This window comes from Artemia sp. Qi Xiang Cuo, chromosome 14 (genome assembly GCF_049724085.1).
Source record: "Artemia sp. Qi Xiang Cuo chromosome 14, ASM4972408v1, whole genome shotgun sequence".
NCBI lineage: Eukaryota > Metazoa > Arthropoda > Branchiopoda > Anostraca > Artemiidae > Artemia > Artemia sp. Qi Xiang Cuo.
Genome location: NC_142807.1, coordinates 25,007,728 through 25,031,244, shown reverse-complemented (window position 1 = coordinate 25,031,244; position 23,517 = coordinate 25,007,728). Strand labels below are relative to the sequence as shown.

General features: G+C 36.6%; 1 protein-coding gene across 5 annotated transcripts; it reads left to right on the top strand.

Annotated features, from left to right (window-relative positions):
- Window positions 1-4,539: 4,539 nt before the first annotated feature.
- On the top strand, window positions 4,540-20,902 carry LOC148944300 (HAUS augmin-like complex subunit 1). Of its 5 annotated transcripts, none has more exons than XM_089100784.1 (4): window positions 4,540-4,561; window positions 12,262-12,541; window positions 16,746-16,869; window positions 19,822-20,902. In XM_089100784.1, exons 2-4 carry the CDS (start codon window positions 12,273-12,275, stop codon window positions 20,053-20,055), a joined length of 627 nt encoding a protein of 208 aa, XP_088956910.1. In that variant the 5' UTR covers window positions 4,540-4,561; window positions 12,262-12,272; the 3' UTR covers window positions 20,056-20,902. The 5 variants fall into 5 exon arrangements, with proteins under 5 accessions (XP_088956910.1, XP_088956908.1, XP_088956907.1 ...); XM_089100782.1 differs by lacking the exon at window positions 4,540-4,561 and adding an exon at window positions 4,741-5,001; XM_089100781.1 differs by lacking the exon at window positions 4,540-4,561 and adding an exon at window positions 4,741-5,047.
- The last annotated feature ends 2,615 nt before the right edge of the window (window positions 20,903-23,517 follow it).

Sequence of the window (23,517 nt, the reverse complement as noted above, 5' to 3'; positions counted from 1 at the left end):
TAGGCTAGGTCACTTTACTCCTACACCCCCCTAATGTACAAATATATCCAGCCCAGTCAAAAATTTTAAAAATGTGTGAAAAATTCAAATTTTTTTCAGAATATGGGGCTATGCTTAGGCAACGAATAGGTACTATTTGAAAGATAAAAATGGCTTTAAACGATTGTTTTGCCTGTTATTTCAAGCAAATTTATGGTCCTATGTCAATTTTAAGTTCTTGGTCAACCTTCTTAAGACCATGGGCGGGTGTGCCTTGTTTGCCTCTTTTTTAAATTCTTGATCAGCATGCATAAGACTCTAGGCAGGCATACCTTTCCAAAAACAAAACTGACAAGTATGTGTCCAATAAGAGAGTCATTCATACTTTTGCCATTTACCCGTGCCCCAGCCATTTAAACATTTGCCTCTCAATTACTTGGACTATCTGTCTTGGCTTTTCTCTGTCTACAATTACCCAGCCCAGTCTTGACGCAACCTATGCAACCTATTGCCCAAAATACTTGATAACTTCAATTCAATTATTGTCCCAAATTAGCTCAAATTATATTATTATATAAACTAAAGTATTTTATTTTCATGATATTTTTGCATATTCAATTAGGATTAACATACGTTTACTTCTTGGGTGTGTTCCGTACAAATAACACGTACCTCTGCTTTTGAATAAAGAAGCAACAAGACCAATACTTTTCGAAATTTGTAAATGTGGGATGAATGTTTTCTATGAAAACATAAAATGGCAATTTTCAAAATTTTCACTGATGTCCCAGTAATTATAAGAGCTTAATTAGAATAAAAAGAAAATACTTTCTATGTTTTTGGGGGGAAAAACTAAGGTTATGAATCGATAAGGAAAAAAATTAAAAAGAAAAAGCAAATATTTCGATTAGATCACCGATAGCCAAGTTTCAGTAATCGTGGTATAAGCCAAAGGTACCAATTCCAGAAAATACAGGAAGGAAGCATGGATTTTGATTCTCTGCACAGAGGCGCCAATTAGGGGGGCAGGGGGGGGCCATGGCCCCCCTACACTTTGAAAATTACCTTCTTATTTATATTTCACAGCTATTTTCTATTTTAGCTATGTGCTATATTAAACCAGCAACTGGTCCAATAAATACGACCAACAAACTGGTGCCCTAATTATATAATCTTGTTTTGAAATGTCTAAGAGCGAGCGTGTCTACACTATTTTATTTCCGAGTAGGGTTCATTCAAAACTAAGCTTCATGTGGTCAGTACCCGTTTGTTATTGTTCTTGTGAAGAATTCGTTGTAAACTATGAGTTTTGTATATTGCCTTTTTTAGTAGCTGTGAAAGGAAATGTGTTCTAGGGTTTCAAGGGGTTTTGGTCAGCAGATTCTTGACGTTGTTGAATAGTTTATGGGATAACTAGTCCCAGTGGAGTGTATGGGACTGTCGTGAGCAGGAAATGTAAGTGATTGGTTTATGGGGTTTCCAAGCGGGGTAGTTTCACCGTGGAGTATGGGAGTGATTTTCTAAGTGAGTTTCTACGTGTTTCTTCTGTTCTTCTCTTGCCGTGTCTGAGTTATTTAATTGTCTAATACTCTTTTAAATATGTATAAAAAGCGACAACAAACTGGGGATTTTTTTTTCGGTGAAAATGTGGAAGAAAAATGAAGAAACTTTAGTGCAAGAAACTGGCAATAGTGTCAGCGCCCAAAGTCTCGGGTTAGTTGAGATAAATTCCCCCACCTGTGACATAATTTCGGAAACAAGCGGAACAATAAATGGCTCCGATCAACATGAAAGTTCGGTCTGCATCGCTGAACCCCTTGCGGGTTCCAGTAGCAGTCAAGAAACTCTCTCAGATATCTCTCGGACGCGTCACGACAAACCAGCTCAACTTATTCTTGAGAGATATCCGGCTTCCATTTCTAACGGAAGGAAATTCAGTGCACATGACTATAAGACTTATGAATGGGTTGAATACTCAAAAAACTTGAATTCCGTGTTTTGTTTTGCTTGCCGACATTTTTCTATGGGGACTCTAAGGGCTGGAGAAACTGCTGGAAGAAGGGCTTTCATTGAGTCAGGATTTTGCAAGTGGAAAGACAGTTCTGCTATATTAAAGCAACATGATGATTCTGAAAGACATAGGCCTTGTATGTCAGCATGGACGGAATTTAAGATAATGAGTACTGGTACTTCGAAATCTATAGCGAATGCCTTAATTCAATCCAGATCTCAAGAGGTTCAGAAAAATAGAGATCATGTGAAGTACATTTTTCGCGCTATTTGCTTTCTTGGCCGCCAGGGTCTTGCTTTGAGGGGTCATGACGAATTAGAAACATCTGCAAACCGGGGTAATTTAGTTGAATTGATGGAGGACATGTCTAAAGGTGACGAAAAGCTGAAGGCCAAGTTACAGCGCCGATATGGTCACTATTGCAGTCATCAGTACCAAAATGAGGCAGTTACACTGATAGGAAATGCCTTGCGCCAAGATATTATTTCAGAAGTAAAATCAGCTAATTACTTCGCTATTCTTGTCAACGAGACAAAAGACGTTTCTAGAAAAGAACAATTAGCGATTCTACTCAGGTACATATCAAATGGAAAAGTAGTGGAGCGACCAATCGGCTGCTATCACATGCACAAATTAGACGCCGAGAGCTTATCCACCTCGATTTGTGAAACTATAGAAAAGCTTGGTGTTGATTTAATGTTGTGTGTTACCCAATTTTATGACGGCGTATTCGTTGTGAGTCGGGAATTTAACGGAGTTCAAGCAATGCTTAGGGAGAAGGTGCCTCATGCAGTTTATTTACACTGTCACGCCCACAGATTGAACTTGGTTTTGACTGATTGCCTAAAAAATATCAGTGAACTTTCTGAATTTTTCTCTGTGGTGCAAAGACTTTACGCATTTATATCATGCAGCAATACTCGTCACGAGCTATTTGTGGAATCCCAGCGTATTAGCGGGCAAACAGTCTTGGAGCTAGAGAGGACCGTCCAGACTCGCTGGTTTTACGCAGTCCGCTCTATTTCGAAGGTGAAGGCCAGATTTGATTGTATTGTTGCTGTGCTTGCCGCAGTCTCTGATAGTTCCAACGGCGAGGCAGCGTGTGAAGCAAAAGGACTACTGGACAAAATCAACCCTGCCTCTTTTGTTTCAACTTTACACATAATGGAAAAAGTATTAGTCATTGTAAATTGTTTATCAGAGCAACTTCAATCCGGAAGTTTGTTGATTTATAAGGCACTTGCACTGATTTCTGGGACATATGAGACACTCCAAAAGTTGAGAAATGATATCGAATGGAACAACTTAAGCAAAAACATATCTGAATTCTTAGCTTTAAACGATATCCAGGAATCGAAATCTCCACAATCTAAAACCAGTGCTCGAAACAAGAGAAGTCAAGCCATTTCCATTCGTCTCAAAGCCTTTCTTTCAAACTCAACAACCGGTAAACGCAATATCAGTCAGCCAGTTAAATCAGACTGCGGTAAACTTCTGTACTTTGAGGTAATAGATCGTTTCACGAGTGAGATGGACCAACGTTTCATGCAGAATATGCCTCTGCTCGACGCTTTATCTGCCTTCGACCCCTCAAGTTCCAATTTTCTCGAAATTTCAAAAGTGGAACGAGTTATGTGTCATTATCCAGAGATTCTCGGTGTTGACGACCATGCCATAGAATCCCAGCTTTCTCTTGCGAAGCTGCATCTGTCAAAAAGTGATATTTCAAAAATGCATCTTCTTCGAGCTATCGAAATCTTATCCGACCTCTCAGTTGCCTATTCTGCAGTGCTAAAACTGATGAAGCTAGTTGCTACTTTGCCTGTGACCACTACCAGTAATGAACGATTCTTCTCGGCATTAGGGCGTGTGAAAGACTATCTGCGATCGACGATGGGAAACGACAGACTCAGTAATCTCATGATAATGGCCGTTGAAAAAGAGGAGGTAAAGAAACTGGATTTGGATAGATTAGTCAACGATTTTGCCAAGCAGCGACCTCGCCGCTACCCCCTGTTTTAGGTATGTTTGCTAAATGTTGTTCTTTTTTTTGCATCTTAATTAAAAAACAAAATCGAAAAAAAAATCCTTGCCCCCCCCTACATTTTCGTGAATTGGCGCCACTGTCTCTGCATAAAGATTCTTCTTCTTCTAATTCACAGCAGGCGGGCTATTCAGTTGGTACTATTTAGCCCTCACTACTTTTTGCATAAAGATACAAAAAGATATTTTTCAAAAATTTTAAGGGTAATTTTTGATGGAGAAAAAATAAAACGTCAATCTAAAGGTATTGTTTTACATCTATGGGGTAATTCCCTTTCTGTAGGTGCCCCTGTATATAACATGGTAAATAAAAAAACAATTATTAATTAAACTGATAAAGGGTACTATAATTCTAGTGATTTCTATTCAATAATCCAGTGATTTATGTGCTAATTTAGTGATTTTTTCAAGAATCTAGTGTTTTTTTTTCACTGGTTGCCATCTCTGCCCCTGCCTCGACTGTCTGTCTGAAAGAAAATGTTGAAGAAGAAGAAAAGCAAGAGCGGAAAAAGTTAATTCAATTAAAAAGTTAAGCTTTCTAATTCAAGTGGTTCAATTCCCCTGTCCCCTCTTTGCAGGCATTGTAATATGAATAATGAAACCATTGCCTATTTGAATGTAATATGCTGACGTCTGCACAACATACCTTGCTTTCTAAACTGTTAAAATACTTCAAACACCACAAAATCCCACTATCAGTCAAGAGCCTAGCCAACTATACCTGTACACAGAGCATAGAAATCGACATCTATCATCTTATATTTGAACTCCTAGAGTCGAAAGATCTGCTGAAAGATATCTGAATATATCTAATAAATATGAGGCAATCAAGCCAGTAGCTCTGTAGCCCACAGAGTGAAGCAAAAGGAAAAGGGCTAAATAGTGTTACTGAAAAGCCCGCCTGCTGTTAAATAGAAGAAGAATTAATTCACAGTCCAAAAGTTAAAAAACTCCAACCAGAATAGCATGTTAGAACTGCATTGAGCCTTATATCCACAGCAGTGCATAAAAAAGGTCACAGACTTCAGCAATCTCTGTACCTCTGTGGTGCTTTTTTTTGTTATACTCTTAAGTGTGAATAGTGTAGACCTGTAGGCTAGCACAAAATCAGGTAGGCCTAGATTTCACAACCAGGGCTAACTGATTATTAAAATAGCATTGGCAAATTTTTACCAAATCATATTACGGTAAAGTTCTACCAAATCATATTATTGAGTTTGGAATAAAGTGAATACACCATTTGATAACTTTTTTTTATGCTGATTACAAATAGCCTATAATAATCATTTCTAACATAAATAAGTTTCAGCCCCCCCCCCCCTATGTATGCCAATTCAGGGTTAGGTTAGGTTGTAGAAATATATACCCTGAATTGGCATATAGCCTATAGGGGGGGGGGCTGAAATTCATTTCCAATAGAAATGATTACTATAGCCTAGCCTATTTGTAATCACCATAAAAAATGGCGGTAAAGTTCTACAAAATCATATTATTGAGTTAGGACAAAAGTGAATAGGCCTACACCATTCAATGCCTTTTTTTATGCTGATTATGAATATAATAGCCTAATCATTTCTATTGGAAATGAATTTCAGCCCCCCCCCCCTATATAGGCTATACCTAACCTAACCCTGAATTGGCATAGAAATGCTTATTATATTTGTAATCAGCATAAAAAAAAGGCATCAAATGGTGTAGGCTATTCACTTTATTCCTAACTCAATGATAGCCTATGATTCTGTAGAACTTTACCAAAATGGCATTGAGTGGTAAATTCACTTTATGCATAGGCCTAAGTCAATAATATGATTTGGTAGAACTTTACCCATATTATTGACTTACAAATAAAGTGAATATACCACTTGATGCCTTTTTTTATGCTGATTACAAATATAATAATCATTTCTATTGGAAATGAATTTCAGCCCCCCCCCCCTATATATGCCAATTCAGGGTATATAGTTCTACATTAGGAGGGGGGCTGGGTGAAGTTTAAACTTACCTCTCATTTACATCAGAAAAAAAATTGCCCCCCCCCCTAATGTAGAAAAGTATTCCCTGAATTAGCATATATAGGGGGGGGGGGGGGCGGAAAATAAATTCCCATATAAATGATTACTATAGGCCTATTTGTAATAAGCATAAAAAAATGACAGTAAAGTTCTGCATGTTTGAGATCCGAGATGTTAAAATCAGCTACACGCTTCCCATCTAGGGGTGGAGAAAACAAAATAGAGAGCCAGGATGCTCATCTACTGGCTTTGACTGAATGCATACATAAAAAATCTGATTGTAAGCTGCTACACATGCCAGAAAAGCATAGCAGGAGTCTACAAAAAGAGCCACTAATCTGCTCACCAGTATCAGTTCCCCCATGGCAACAAGTTGCCTGTGACATATTCACCTGGCATGGAGCCAGCTACCTCCTAGAGGTAGACCACCATAGCTGCTTTTTTGAAACTAATCCGTTGCAGGATTTAACATCAGCAGAAGTAATTTTGAAACTGAAGTCACATTTTGCCTATCATGGAATACCCCAGGTCATGATGTCCAATATTGGTATTCAATTCATGTCCCAAGAATTCAAGAGGTTTGCCAGAGACTGGGAATTTGACCTAAAAACTTTGAGCCCAATATACCCCCAGTCAACTGGATTAGTAGAAAAGACTATCAAGACTTGTAAGAGCATCATGACCAAGGCAAGTGAAAATGGATTGGACCCATACCTTGGTATTCTGGAATACTGTAACATCCTGGTTGACAGCTTAGCTGCCCCTCACTAATGCTCATGAGCTGCCAGCTCTGCTCAAAACTGCCATGCACGCAAAAGCAATTGGAAAAGAGAGTGGTATAGACTTCTGAATTTTGGCAAGCAGAGAGATTGCTCAACACAGGTAGAAGTCTTATCATGACTGGCATGCTAGAGAACATCCCAACTCAGAGGAGGCAACCAGGTTTTCTTCAGAAAACAGCCAGAAGCACTGTGGAAAAGTGGGAAATTATAAAAGAGGCAGATGAGCCTAGATTGTACTAACTGTCATCTAAAGATGGTGTGATTCTTTGCCAGAACCAGAGACACCTAATCAAAGTAGCCTCTCATTCCATGCCTGATGATAGACCTGCCATGGACTACACCCCCCCCCCCCACAGGAGCTGTATCAAGGTCACTAAAACAAAGTCGAGTTACTGATCGCCCTGACACTATCACAAGCACAAGTCTGCACAGATCATTGTAGAGATTCCCGACAACTGCCACCAAGCCTGGTATGACTGTAGTTGAGCCCCACCTGCCTGATGGCGAACCTTCCAGTATAATTCCAGCACAAGCCACAGCTGCTAAGGCTACGAGATCTGGCAGGGTAGTGAAGCCACCAGAGAGACTAAACCTATAAAGAGTAACCAAGTAATAATGTGACCTTTGTGTCTAGTGTTGTTCTGCCAAAAACCATTGCATTGATGGCAGTTGATGGGAGTGAACCTTGCGCCTCTGTAGTGTTCTTTTGTGTCCTGCAGTGAGTGATAATTTGCAAAGTAATTAGCAGTTAGTGGAGTGAGCCTAGTGCCTCCATGCCTAGAGGTAAAAGGTGCTCATGCTTTTGAAAATAGCTGAAGGAGGATTTAGCATTATGTGATGCCTTGCTCTCATGCTTGTGGTCGTTCACCAGCTTGCTATTACGTGCTTATGCTTATTTGCCTTTATGCGCTTTTGCTTGCTTAGCTTCGCTTATAGTGCTCTTTATCATAGGTGCCTGGGTTTTGAATAAAGATTTATCTACCAAATATTGCAACTCCGTAGCACAACACATCATCTCAGTGACCAATCTTGTAATGTTGGTTTGGAACAGAAGCAGAGACTGCAGAGGCAACATCAACTGTACCCAATGGTGCCAGTGTGCAGGGAGTAAAAGAGCATTTTATGCAGTTCCCTGTGCAAGCAAGCTTTGAAGTAGAAGCATTCAGAGCATTAAATTCATCATCACTGACAACTTGCACAAGTCCATTTTTGCTCAAGTTTGCTCAGGTGACCTAACCAAATTAACCACTGAACAAAATATTCTGAACTATGCTTAATTCAATTGAACAATATCTTGCAGCCACTGTACATAATTTATTGTAAACATTCGACAGTGGAATTTTCAGAGATTTACTTAATTATTGCTTATATTAGATGTAATTACTATTGCCTCATGGTATCATTTTGCAGCATGCCAGGGTACTTTCCCTGGCACACTAGTGTGCTGGATCCTAATATTTGGGAACCAATGGCCTAGAGCTATATCTAGCTCCATTAAGGGATGACTGGTATGCAATCATAGCAATTGTTGATTTGGAAATAATATTGGATATTACATCAGATGAGGGAACTGTTTGAAGTAAACCCTAAAAAGTTCTGAAAACTACTTTAAAGCCAACAAAATACTAAATTATCTCATTCCTTTCCCAAGGAACCATTACTTCACATTACCCCCCCCCCCACCTTCCCTCTGATAAATAGATGTACAGTCCACCTTAAATACTGCCTTTGTATTTTACAATAACACTACTCTTTTCTTTGCTGCTCGAGGAGCACTCACCATTGTAAATTGTTTACTTTTGCTTTTTGTTATTACAAAGTACTATGTCCATATTTGAGGTCACCACCTGATATAGATCTCACAGTAAAATGTGTGCTACAAAGTTCTGCCATGGGTCACATTTCCACCACGCATGGTATTGTCCCTGCAATGCTTGGCACATTTTGGTCAAGCTTTGCGTGCACCACCTGGTGTATGTGATCTCTGAAATTTGGCACCCTGCAGGCAGTATATGAAGTGGGCTGTGTATCTACTCATCAGGGGGCCTGGCGAGGTAAAGCAATGGAACTTTAGAAATGAGATAAGTAAATATTTTGGTTGTTCTAGAGTATTTGTCTGAATTTCTCAGGGTGTCCGTCAAAAGGTCACCTTCCCATTGTCTTAAGTATTCATGAGCTTTGAAGAGAGAATCCAACTTTCAAACGGTATTTGATTTTCCTTGTGATCCCATATTGTAAATAATTTAATATTTAATTCCAGCAATTTTGTCAAAAAAGACTAGCAAATTCCTGTTTCAAAGATTCTAGAATTTTAAAAAGTTTTTTTTGTGGTATGTATTCAGTTAGGCTGCATAAACACCATTAGGGTGGGATGTGTTTTTAAATTGAAATTAGTTATTTGTTAGGTCTTTCATAATATTTGAGGACATACCAATTTCTAATGCAAGTACATGCAAATAATGTAACAGTGATATTGAAAGTAATATAAAAATAGTTAACAAACATTGATAAGATTTCCAGAGCTTCTTCCAGAATTGCTGCATCCCTCCCCTACCCCCTAATGACAAGACATAGCCTTTAGCTATATTGAAAGTTTGTTGACTTTATTTGGTTTTTAATACTTAGGTTTTGCGACAATCTAAATGGTGTGAGTAGGATTTTAAAGCATAACCCTTTTCCACCAACAAAATTGAATATTAAATTTTTGTTTAGATTATAAATATTTTGTTTCACTGATAATCCAAACCATGAAAATAATACTGTCCCGGTTACAATTGGGATTTTGAGTTCACAATCTAGATCGTGAATTTTACGACTGTTTGAAAAAAAGAATGTAGACATTGTTGGGTCATGGGTTAGGTTTATAAGTTTTGTTGTTCTACAGTTTGCTGTTTGACAATCCAGCTTTGTAACTGGTTTTATAAACTTTGTAACTGATGATCTTCAATATTGTTTAAAGAATCTGGATTGTCAGATGGGAATGTCTTATATTAGTTGCTTTTCCAAATTAAAAAAAAAAGATAAACATTTCCTTAAGTTTTTTAAGACCTTATAATGAAGAATTTAGCAGACCAGTGAGGCTCAAAGCTCTTTGCTTAGGTCTTGTGTGGGTTAAATTGTAGGTAATGGGGTTTTGCTATCTTTGAAAGTAGTTGAGCTAGGAGAAATCAAATCTTCAGGAATAAACTCAGAGCCTACATCTTGTCCTGGCAAGCTGTTATAAGGCTATGTCTAAGGCTTAGAAAATTGCATAGAAAGCTTGGTCTTATCTAGCCTAAGGAAAAAAGGATTTTCCTTAATTTCAGTGGTCTTCTTTTCTTTGAGTCTATATTTGAAAACACAATTCCAATGATTTGAGCAGGAACTTAAGCCTTTTTGTTTCTTTTTTAAGACATATTTTTCCACATCCTATAAACTGTTACAAATAAATCAGAATTCACTACCACTCAAGTGGTGCACCAGCTGTTGCGTGCTCAAAGTGTACCAGACATTGCAAGGACTTAGTAACATGTGGCAGAACTGTGCAGCATGCTTGGTGCTCCAAGATGTGCACCAGGTGCAAGATACCCCCCTTTCCCCTCCCCCTTTACCCCTCCACGAAGTTCCAGTTCCCTTTATTTCCTTACTTGTGACTTCCTCCCATCCTATTCAAGGATGACTTGCTTTTTATTTGGCACCAGGCGGCAGCGGCGTCCCGAGGGGGGGGAGGGAGGTGCGTGCCGCCCTTCCAACGGTTTTGGCATTCGGTAAAATTTTCGTCGAAGGCAGAAATTTCGGCAGAAAATTTGCAAAATTGCCCGAACTTTTGCAAAATTCTTGATTTCTGCAGAAAATTCGGCATAAATCAGGTAGAGATTCGGCAAAATTTACGAAGATCGCCTCCCTCCCCCCAGTGAAATGAGTCTCGGGACGCCCCTGCTAAGCAGACAACCAAAAAGCACGATCCTTGCCAGTCTGTTACCCTTCTTCTTTAAAATATTGCCAAGCCGTCTTTACCTTTCTTTCATTATGTCCCTAGAAAGTGGGATCAAAATACGTTTTTCATGTAGCTTATTCTTTGATATAGGCCCATGGTCTGTTAAATGAGTATTGAAGACTATCCTTAGAAGGTTGTTCTTGAAAACATTTTAAAGCCCCCATATTTTAGCACCATACTTGATCCCTATCAACACCTTTACTTCCAAAATCCTAATCTTAGTTTACAGGTTTATCTTCCTTTTAAACTTGTTCCAACTGTGACACAAGTTCTCTGTGGGACACCACAGAGGACCAACTATCATCACTGAAGCTGGCAGACACACAATTCATCCTATTGCTAGCTAGTACGGTTTAAGGTATTTTAAGGTAAAAATCATCTTGTGCTATGGCTATTCATTTGTTTACATATTCACTGCATCCATCATCTTTACTATTAATACGACCATGGTAAGTGAAGCTATCCAAATGATCAATTCTCCTGTTACCCAATATTGGCTCTTCATCCTTATTACCAAAAAGCAAAAAATCTATAATATTTTTCTTTTGATGTCTTTGTTGGTTTGTGCTTATTTCTTTCTGAAATTTCTGAATATAATGACATAAGAATACTGTCATTATAGACCTTAGTTCTGAAGAAAGATAGACTAGACTGGTATTATTTATGAGTGATAAGTTCAAAAAAATATGCAAACGAACGAAGTCAGAATTGGGTAGGCTATGGCCTAGAGTTGTATAAAGAGAATTTAGGGGGGAGGGGGTTGGGCATGTAGTTATGCTAGAAGCAAGTCTGAAAATCCATTAAATGGAAATCTTTTCATGTAACAATGCAGGAATTTGGTTATTATTCTGTTAACTTCAGAAAAGGAATCTTGTACCAAATTTATCAGATAAACAATCACTTTTCAAAAAAGGTGTCTTTAATATCTTAAACGTAAGCATTTTACATAGTTAAATGGAACTTGTAGATATTTTTGTGATTTGATATTTGAACTAATTTCTGAAAGTATCTTTCATCTGGACCTAGACTACTATTTGCTTTCAAATATAAGGTAATGTACCAGTTACCATCATACAGGTTCTGAGGTCTCCCAAATTTTAGCTGTTTGGTTGTTGAATTTACACCCATACTAACCTCAAACACTAAAATGCATCATGCGTGTAAAATAAGATTAATCTTCATGTTTAAAAATTAGTGTTCTTGGGTTGAACTTTTGTAAACCAGTCAAAGAAGAATAGGCTAAGCTGCAGAAAATTAGGTATTCGATTGTGAGTATAAAATTTTTAGTATTAGAACTACCAATGTGTTTTTATGTGTGTTTTGCTTATATACTTTATTGTTGAGAATGTATAAACTATCAAGTAAATGATAATTCTTCAGTGCATTGTTTGCACAAACTGTTCTACAGAAAAAAGACAAAGGAATGAGCAAAATGGTCAACATTTTTATCTTTTCTAGCAAACAGAAAAATGATGGATTACTGGAATCACTTTGACAGACTTGGTTTAAGTGAATCAAAACTTGACCCTGACACATACAAACTTATGATTTTATTCTGCAAATGTGCAAAAGAGCTTGGTATAAAGGATACCAGAATTGCTAGTTTCCAGATAGCATGGAGCAATCTGTTGCTTCAAAATGCACAACTGGAGAGGGAGTTGGAATCGATGTTAGCTTTCAACAATTTTTGGAAAGCAAAAATTGTCAAAGCTGAAGGGCAATTAAATGTACTGCGACAGTAAGTGTTTCTATTTATAGTCACTGGGAGAGTAAATTGAAATGTCCACAAAAAATGGGCTGTTTTAATAATTCTTATCACAGTGGTCACGTTGTACTCTTAGCTCTGTTTTTGGTCATCAAATCACTAAGGACTGTCTCTACTTTAAATTTTAGTAGAATGACTCTGGTAAAATTCTTCGTGAGTTTCTCAGATCTCCAGCAGGAGAGGAAATTAGTTTTGTAACAAGGCACAAAAATATCTTTTATCTGGCAGCATTAAACTCAGTTTTTGCCAATTAGGAAACAAGCCCTTTAGGAACCCACAAACAGGAAAATTGTTATTTAGTTTTTTTGCTTTGTATTAAACGTTCACATACAGGCTATGGATATTTTCCTTTTCCTTCTTATTCTGTTATTATTATGATCATGCCTGCAGAAATAGGGAGGAAAAGGATTAGATTAGCCCTGCCTTCTCTCTCTCTAAGATAGGTCCAAAGGACTATCTCTCCTTGGGAAAATTTTGGCCTGATAATTTCTCTTTCTTGTTTGTCCTCTCCTTTAAGGATCTTTGTGAATTGCATGTAACGTATGCCTATGCATATAATATACCGTAGAATGGGGTTACTTTGGTCCTGTGGAGTAACATTGGTCCAAAATCTTAAAAAAGATTTATGAGTCCATATTTTTTCCTAGGCTTATAATAGGTTGTTTATTTGTTGTGAAAATAAATAGGTTGTTTTACAATAGGTTGTTTATTTGTTGGTTGTTCTGTTGTTATATTGTTATGAAAAATCTCTGACCCAGCTGACATTATAAGGCTAGTTTGTTTGTTAAAAAAAAAAAAAAATTGGCAATTGCAATTTTTACATTTTTTTATATCATCAACCAAGTGTCCTCCATAGTTACACTTGACGATAAGCCAGTGGATTTTTTCAAATAAGCTGTTTGCCATGGACCTTAGCCACAAGCACTGTGAAAATTTTGGAAAACAACCAAGATGTCACTTTTTACAAATAAGGTGAGGTAACATTGGTCCATGGATGGTTTTGTACTAATCAACTTATATGCCTGCCTTTTGAGGTGACTAAGTTCTAAGGTAACTAAGATGCCAAGAAATCCAAGGAGACTGCTGGGAGCAAGATTTATCTCAACTATACACCGCATATCCTTGAGAATGCTCTGAGAGATATTGAGAATAGAAAATTAACCCAAAGAGCTGCTGCTGAGAAGTATGTAATCCCCAGAAGTACCCTCATAAACAAACCAGAAAAGCAACACCCATAAGATGTTGTAGATCCGCTGTGCTAAACAGGGAAGAGGAAAAATACTTGGTCCATTCTGTATGCTATGTATCAGAGTGACTTTCCATTGGACTGGTACGACCTTAAGTTTTTAGTGAAAAGTTGTTTAGATAAATGTGGCAGAATTGTCAAAAAGTTTCAAGGAAACTTTTTGACATCTACCAGGAATAGAATGGACAAGAAGCTTCTTGAAAAAGACTTACAGTTTTAAGTGAAAGATTTGCTAGTAACATCAACAGAAAAGAGCAGAGGCCTCACATTATTACTGAGTATTTCAACTATCTGAAGGAAGAGCTTGAAGGTGTTGACCCTGAGGGTGTCTATAACTTTGACAAGGCAAACCTTACAGATGATCCAGTATAATAAAAAATCTCATAAAACTAGGCAGCCCAAAATCCAGAGTCGTCAATACTTCCAAAACGTCAATTTCACTCATGATGTGTGGAAATGCAGCTGGGGAGGTGATCCCATTAATGGTGTATTCAAAAGTGTAGGCCTATGGTCCACATCGATAGAGAATGGCCCAAAAGGTGAATGATACAGCAGGTCAAAAATCAGGATGGTTTGATACAATTTACTTTGAAAACTTTTTTGAAAATCTATTGCTTCCCACACTAAAGAAATAGGACATAAAGAAGATAATTATTTCCGATAACATGTCATCACATATCAGCGTGTCTGTTCACAAAATGTGCAAAGAACGCAACATTCGTTTTGTCCCACTGCCAGTCAACTCGAGCCACTTAACACAGCCACTTGATGTTGCTTACTTTCGTCCAATGAAAATAGCATGGCAAAAGACACTTAGGTTCAAATTAGTTAAAGGCTCCAGAAGCACAGGTCTTCCCAAAAGTGATTTTCCGAGGTTGTTGAAGGAACTTTTGGATGATGTTCATGAAGGTAATGGAGCAGCGAATGTAATATTGGGATTTCGAAAAGCTGGAATTGTCCCATCTTACCCCCAGGAAGTACTAAAACGGTGCCTATTAAACAATCTATGTCATAACGAAATGAAGTCTCATGTTAATGTTTTTTTCATTCTTTGCAGTCAAACTGATCTTTAAAATACAAATGTTGGACCAAAGGTAGTTAACCAGTACTAGAACTATCGAATTATGCTTAAGATATAGGAGGCCCAATGTTACCCCACACCCTGGGGTAAGATTGGTCCAAACATTAAATTAAAAAAAAAATAGAAAGTGAATAATCAAAAAAAATATGGAGGAAACTATTTCCAGAGAGATAATCCCACAGAACTCCAAAGACTACCCCGTAAAATCAATCCCACATATTGATTTACAGGCTAAAGTGTACGAAAAATGGTACAAAGTAATCCCATTTTACGGTACTTTGTAATTTGATGTGCCTGTGCTTAATTCTAAATGTGCTCAACTTGAAAGAGTTTTGCAAACTTTGATCATTCAATGCAATTGTCAGGTGTCTATAGAAAATCCTTAAAAGAGTGTTATGAATTTTATAAACTATAATGTTGGCTTTGAAAATTCAAAACATATTGAATTATAATGGCACATTCTAGCGGAAAATGAAAAAAACTCCAAAATTATTTTTTCCGGGGAAGAAGAGTCTGTTTAAATAATGACAAAAAATCACATTGCCTATCCATCATACATAATATAATAAGACAACAAGGAATTCTTTGAAGACAGTGAATGAAATATGACCTACTGCTAAAGGGAATATTTTGGCTATTTGACTAATGGCTGTCTTCTGCGAAAGATAATGTAAAAGAAAGAAAATAAACTAACTCACTCTAAAACCCATCGATAAAACCATATATAAATATTTGATAAAGTTTGGCCTCAATAAAACCACAAAATATATAAAAATTTGATAAATTTTTTGCCTCGTTACCTCACAAAGTATCGCGCAAAACCAACAATAAAGGTTATTAATTCATGTTAATCTTATTGATTAAAAATTTGAACAATTCCTTATTGCAATATTTGCTCTTTTTGCAGCTAGCCTTGTATGCCTCTTGGATACGGGTCCATTTTGATTGGCTACCTATTTTGTTTTCTATTGCGTAGTCATTTCTTTTTATCATTAAATTTGTGTACATTGAGTTGAATGCGTACTCATCCAAGCCTCTATTGAAGGATGTATTATTATTTACATTTTTCTTTATTTGAATTGTTTCGTCTCATAGAATTGATTCGCTGGGACTACCAAAAATAAGATTGTTTAAAGCTGAATCAAAAGGTATTGAACAACTATCAGAATTTAGTGCTTTTGTTTATGCTTTCTTTATGTTGCTGTTAACGTTTTCTTAAGTTTTGATGTATTTTATTAATTTCCACAATTTCAAGGTATTTCGTATAACCCTCTTTGACGGGTAACTGGGGTTTTGTCTTTACCAGAGTTAAGAAAATTCTTTACAGTTGAGTTAATTTTAAGAATTACAGATAATTTGCTTTTAAACAGACTTTATTCAGTTTTATAGTAAATTTTGGAGTGTAAAAGTAGTAAACCGCGTTTTTTGGTCTCTTTAAATCACAGTTTATATAATTATCCAGTATGATCTTTCCCTATCTCACCCATTATAAAAACCCGGACCAAGGTGTGAGTGCTCCAGAGAACTTTTTTGCAGATAGAAACATAGGCGGCATCAGATCTTTTCAGGGGTAGACAAGTCAGACTGTGATCTAATCGGAAACAAGTGGAAACCCGCTATTACGAATAATGCACTTTGTTGGAAACAATCGGAAACAGACTAACCCGCTAATGCAGAAAGAAGTGGGAGGAGCTTTTTGTTCGCACCGAGAACGAAGACCAGAAATGATCTGCGATAAGCTTACTGGATAATTATATGAACTGTGCTTTAAATATTCTACAGATATAACAGATCTATAGACTAAAGCAAATCTTTTGCCAAATAAGATATTACTATTGATAATTTTTCAGTGCCAAAGAAGCCCTCATACACAAATCCAACTTGGAAGCAGTAAATTCAAAGAAAAAGTTGCAAGAGATTAGCATGTTTAAGAGCAAATGCGGAGACTATGAGCAGGACATAGCCAGACATAAGGTAAAATAGCCAGACAGATACGGTAGTTTTGAACAGCATTTCTTTAAGCTTGAACCAGAGCATTTCTTCTAATGGCAAAATATAAGAGATTTGGATTGCCTCATGTATGATACGCTCTTTAACTCAAATTGACACAAGAACGTATTACATTAAAGAAGACATCTGCAGGCCAAAGCATAAACACAAAGATAATCTTGTCTCAGTAGGTATTCCTTAAAATAATTACTAAATGTAACTGCAGCTTTTGGGTACTATAAGATAAGCTACTGATTTTAATACAAAATAATAAAGATCTAATTATGATAACAAAACAATAAAAAAAACAACTGCAAAACGTATAAAAGATTTGTTTTTCCGTGTGTCAAATTTTAGTGTTGCCTTCTAAGAGTTACATCAAAACACGCCTTTATATCTCTGTTTATTTCTGTCCTATTTTATTCTTGAAATATCAATGATAAAAACTTGAAACTATTTAATTACACTTTTACAATGTTGTGCCTCTTCACAAAATGGCTCCCTAGGGCTGTAGCACGAGTCTTAGTAGGACAGCCAAATGGTGCAAATCACACTTTTACAATGTTGTGCCTCTTCACAATGTTGTGCCTCTTCGTGCTGCATCCCTAGGGCTACAGCACGAGTCTTTGTAGGACAGCCAAATGGTACAAATCTGCTGAATATTACCTAGTCCTAGTGTAATAGATTTTCTGCAGTTATGTATTTTCCCAGCTTTTGAATTTGGTTTAGTTTATCTAATAAAATCGCGCTTACTTCCATGATTCTGTGTGTTTAATATGTTTTAGTGCATCTGTTATGACAGCTTTATTGCAATGACTAATGATCCCAATTCCTTAATTAATCGGTTTATTTCTTGCTTAATGTTGAATTTAGATTAAGGAAGATGTGGATGAAGTATAAGACTGGACGGAGGCATTTTCTAATTTCAGCTAACGAATTATAAATAATTCGTCTGCTAATAGGGCCCCTGTATAATCAAGAGAGCTTTTTTGGGTATTTGAATTTTTATTGATTGAAACTATAAAATGTCTAATATTCAACTTACTATTGTGTCCTTAAATTCCTCTACATATCTCTGTCTGGAACTAAATATAGTGTACCTTGAAAACGGGCTAGGGAAGACGTGAAAGACAAGACTGAAAGTGTTGGGTTAAGAACAACTGAAAAAAGGGTCGACAGAAGATGGCATAGCTGAATACAATGGCTTACATTCATTACCTTGTGGAGGTGCTTCATTCATTCCATTTTTTTTGGCACTTAAAAGATCATCGCACTAAAATCAAAAATTGAAGCCTAGCCACAGAAAGTGTATATGAATAGGACGAAAAAATCTGATCAAAACACTTAAAAATGGAGCCAAAAAGGCTTTTAAAACACAGGTCGCTATAAAAATTTCATCACCAATAAAAAAAAGCATTAATTAGATCCCATAGAAAGAAAAGGGCTATGGTGTGTCTGCACTTGCTCATGAGGTCCCAGTTGAACAAGTTTTGATGACGTAAGAAATAAGAGTGCGTTGTTTACAAGCTCATCATTCGCAAGAGTCAACCTCAGTACGCTCCACTGTCGTTCCAAGTTCAAAATGCTGCTCAAAGGTTCAAAATAAGGTATTCATCTGATATTTCTGTTTTCTAATGGGATGGAAGGATGTCAAGTACTTCGTGAGTTGGTGTTGGATGAAAAAGTAGTCAAACTTTTTTGAATGAGAATGAAATATTATTTTATTGCAGCTGTTGGATAAAATAATTTATCAGTTCGAGAACTCGCTAAATCACATAGAATTGATAGATTCGCATTTTGAAAAATAAATCCTTTAGTTCAAAATAACGAAAATATATAAATCTTCTAAAATTATCGTTTCATCAATCGTTAAGTTAGTATTAAAAATAATACTAACGTTAAGTTAGTTTACGTTAACGTTGAGTCAACCGCTAAGTTAGTATTAAAAATAATACTAACGTTAAGTTAGTTTACGTTAACGTTGAGTCAACCGCTAAGTTAGTATTAAAAATAATACTAACGTTAAGTTAGTTACGTTAACGTTGAGTCAACCGCTAAGTTAGTATTAAAAATAATACTAACGTTAAGTTAGTTTACGTTAACGTTGAGTCAACCGCTAAGTTAGTATTAAAAATAATACTAACGTTAAGTTAGTTTACGTTAACGTTGAGTCAACCGCTAAGTTAGTATTAAAAATACTAATCTAGGTCTTTCGAAACTTTATATTCATTCATTTATAACTGACAAAAAATCAAAATTTTCCATCAAGAACTTATTCAGGATTTTTTTCGGTGGGGGCGGGGGTACAAAAAACTTTAAAAAACGCATCAAAATTTGTTTATATTCATTTTTGTTACATTTTTACGAGTCGGACAAACATTTTGGAGGATAGGGGGGCTCAATTACCTACCCCCCCCCCCCTGGATACGCCCTTGTTTTCCGGACTTGAATGAAGCTATATCCACTGGCTCTTAGTTGAGTTTCTTCTTTAGTATAATACAGGAAATTTTGAGCAGTGTATGTGTCTTATCCTTTAATAGACAAGCCATATTTTACTTGGAAGTGATCAAAAATAAATAAATAATGACGCATATCTGAATAAAGTTATAAAGATTGTGAGCGTATTTGCCCAACAGTTGTTTACGTTTGACGATGTATTACTATGGCTTTTAAATGTGTAAGTCAAGCAACTATTTTTTAGTAATTAATATTTTATTGCAGTCACCTATCCAAGCTTAAATTTGTTAGGTTTAGAGAAGGAGGGATAAACATGGAGCCCCTTCCCCATTTGGATGCATCTGTACCTACTATTTTCATTTATTTAAATGGACTTCAACACATTTGTATTGTTAATTAGGTCCTTATTTGCTATAATGTTTAAATTGGAAACAGTTTTTAATTTATTTTCCATGTATTCTTTTTGTTTTATTTTTGCAGAATAATTTAGAAGAGGCTGGCTATCACGAAAGATTAAACCATTCAAACATCACAAAAATGAAAGCTGAGCATGATTCTTTAAAAGAGGAATTGAAAGAGACGATCAAGGAAGTTGAGTCCTATCAAGATTTGCCACCTGATTTAGAAATGGCCCGGTTCAAAGTTGCAGAAGCCAAGAGGAAACTTGAAAAGCTAAAACAGAAGATTGGCAGGGAATGCCCAGTAGCACCGTGATATTTACATAAGTGTATTTTACTTGGTTTTCAAATTATTTGTCAATTTCAGGGAGGCACAAATGAGGCATATTATAGTTTAAATCTTCAACCTGTGTGAAATGTATATGACAGTATTGAGTCTAAGCTATTATATCCAGTAGTACCGTGACAATTTACGCAAATGTCTGATTACTTGATTTTCAAATTGTTTGTCAATTTCAGGGATGCACAAATGAGGCATATTATAGTTTATATCTTCAACCTGTGTGAAATGTATATGACAGTATTGAGTCTAAGCTATTATATCCAGTAGTACCGTGACAATTTACGCAAATGTCTGATTACTTGATTTTCAAATTGTTTGTCAATTTCAGGGAGGCACAAATGAGGCATATTATAGTTTATATCTTCAACCTGTGTGAAATGTATATGACAGTATTGAGTCTAAGCTATTATATCCAGTAGTACCGTGACAATTTACGCAAATGTCTGATTACTTGATTTTCAAATTGTTTGTCAATTTCAGGGATGCACAAATGAGGCATATTATAGTTTATATCTTCAACCTGTGTGAAATGTATATGACAGTATTGAGTCAAAGCTATTATATCCAGTAGTACCGTGACAATTTACGCAAGTGTCTTATAGTTTATATCTTCAACTTGCATGAAATGTATATTTATTATTTTTTTTTTTGGGGGGGGGGCTATGCTTCAAAAAGAATGCTTCTTTGATAGCTCACTGAAACTGAATTTGAATTTCTCCCCCCCCCCCCCAAAAAAAAAATAGAATAAGTGTATGTATATATTCCTATCACATTGAGATGCCTGTATGATTTGTCTATATATTATTCGTATCTTTGAATAAAAACCAATTGTTTTATATTTAGCAGTGATTGTTATATATCTTAGCGATTAAAGAACAGGAATAAATACAACAGTTCGGTACAAAATATCGATACTTGCTTCATTTTCAGTTGGTTTCACATCGCATGTCGTGTAAGCTACGCGATACACAGTGCCCTAGTTTTTTTTTCAAAGTTTGTACCAAACTTGAATCAGTTTTTCTTACATAGCTTAAAAGCTTCAATTTATTCAAGGAAAAAAAATGATGGACTGCTGGTACTTCTTCACACCTACTGACATCTAAATATATCAGAGCCAGGTCTAATTTTTATTTCATACGGTGTTTCAGTGATTTAATTATACAAAATCACAGCACATTGTAACAAGTTTTGGACAATTGAACTTTGAAGCTCCTAGCTTATATCAAACGGGATGCTAGACACCGAGCTTTGAACCTTGTCAAATTAAAAAGGAAACAGCTAGGAGTTTCTGAAGCCAATACAATGCACCTAAGTTGAACCATGGATAATATTTTATTTGTATTTATTTGAGACGGTTAAATACTTTAAAACTTTTTTCCCGCTTGTTTATTTTAATAATTTTTTTTTATTTGAAGTGGATTTTTAGGAACTGTGCCCCTTCACTTAGATTGTCTGTCGGTCAACTCAATATTATAGCCAAGCTTGCTGATTATGTTGGGTTTTATAACTTCTGCGATAATTTGTCAGGATATTACCAAAATAGAAAACGACTCATAACTCGAGCCCAAGCCAGTAAGATTTGCAACTCTAGTCGTTTAAGAGTCACTTAATTTTTTCGATATTTGACTTGGTTTTCTAACTTTAGACCTTAGATCCTCCTGTGCCGCCAGAGACACCCAGGGCATTCACGAAGAGCCGCCAGTCGTCCCGCATATGCGCCGCCGCCAAAAAATTTTCCCAATGGGGTTGTATCGTTGTGTGAATGTTGGACAGGCCCCATTGATATCTGCGACGCAAGATGTGTTTTGTTCGGAGACTTGGTTTTCTCCTTTTTCATAAAAAGGATTTACCTCTTTTTCTAATTAAAATATAAATTGCGATGGTCGTAATCAGAGATAACTTCGAATCTTTCATTGCAGCCTGAAAATAATTTTTTTTTGGGGGGGGGGGGGCTGAGTATTGAGTTAAAACTCTCAATAGTGGCTGAACTGTTTTCTTTTCGAGGGAGAGAAGAGGGGGGCTTTGTAATTTCCCCCACATAATCTTTCGTAGCATTTAATGAAAAGAAGAAGCAAGATTGCAATTTTCGGCCAAACGGCCCAGTTAGCCGAAAACTGGGATCTTTAATGTGTGAGCAACAGAAAACAAACACGTCACTAAGAAATAACATCAAAGAATACAAGGATATTTAGAAAATCCAAACTACTTATAAACCTCTTGATGTGGCAACTTTCAAGTAACCTCTGTCGAAATTAAGAATACTGGCATCATAGATAGCGTACCCATTGCGGGGTCAAATTAACAAGCAATTGCCATAACACCAGTGGCATAAGCAGCATAGCGATAAAGAGTAAAATAGAAACAAAAAATTTTGACAGCTCTTGCATTTTTCTTGGAAACGCTAGCTAGCATTGTTTTTTCCTGGAGACCAACCTGACTTTCCAATACTGTCAGTTTCTCCTTGCGCTTCAGATCATGGCCTAGACCTTTTTTGTTTGACATTATTTCAACTATAATTATTTCCCCTGTGGATCACTATCGTCAAAGAGAATTTCAGTGGAAGCTAAACAGTTAAAGTAGGCATCTTGTGTTTTTTTTTTTCACATAAAAGTCAGTAAAGGGATCATGCGGAGTCACTCTTTTCATATCTAGTCACTTTTAGATGGAAAAAGCCACTTGTCTCTTTTTACAAACTCTTAAAATAAGATCTGGTGACAGCGTTGCTAATTGTATGTTAATTGACTACTGGTAAAAATTTTAAATAAAGGCATCAAGAGGGATTGATGCCACGTGCTTCTGGAATTCTTTCCGTTTCACTGTGGCCTATCTTGAATACTTTGTATTCAAGGTGGGCCAGGGCTCTTGGCCGACTTTGGGCTCTTGGACCCTACCGAACACCTGTATCTCTAGGGGTGTACCAGTGTTGCTGATTGGAAAGTGCCTTTATGTTTTCGGTTTACAGCAAAATCCTAAGCTGTGCAAAAGGTTTTCAGACGCTGAGCAGTAGCCTAATAGTGACAGCGACAAAAATCAAGTTACGCTGAAACTGAACCCGGCTCAATTACGATTATCTGTTAGTCTGAATGCACATGAAGGCTTTGGAAAGTCAGTAAAACTCTTGAGTTCGTCCTGATATGGGCATTAAAAGTTGTAAACTCAAATCTTTCTGCAACTTCATGTCAGACGTCGAAAAAGCTTTTTGGGCAATGTTTGGAACAGGAGTACCGGGGTGAATGAAGCACTTTACCCCTACTTTAGAGAGCTCCTGCTAACCGAACTGAGATAATATTGTTTTGTTCTTGTATGCGACGAGACAATAAACACAAAGAGTCAGAAGGAACTGTAGATACGAGTCTGATTTGGTCTGAAGCGGGTGGGAAGCTTGTCGACAGGCATTTGAAGACTTTTAATTTGCCTTGCTATAGCTGATGATCT

Excerpts from the sequence above, each read along its gene's own strand:
- LOC148944300 (XM_089100784.1), top strand. The coding sequence starts at position 12,273 with ATGATGGATTACTGGAATCACTTTGACAGACTTGGTTTAAGTGAATCA. Across the intron at positions 12,542-16,745 it reads CAATTAAATGTACTGCGACA|TGCCAAAGAAGCCCTCATAC; the intron begins GTAAGTGTTTCT and ends ATAATTTTTCAG. Across the intron at positions 16,870-19,821 it reads AGGACATAGCCAGACATAAG|AATAATTTAGAAGAGGCTGG; the intron begins GTAAAATAGCCA and ends TTATTTTTGCAG.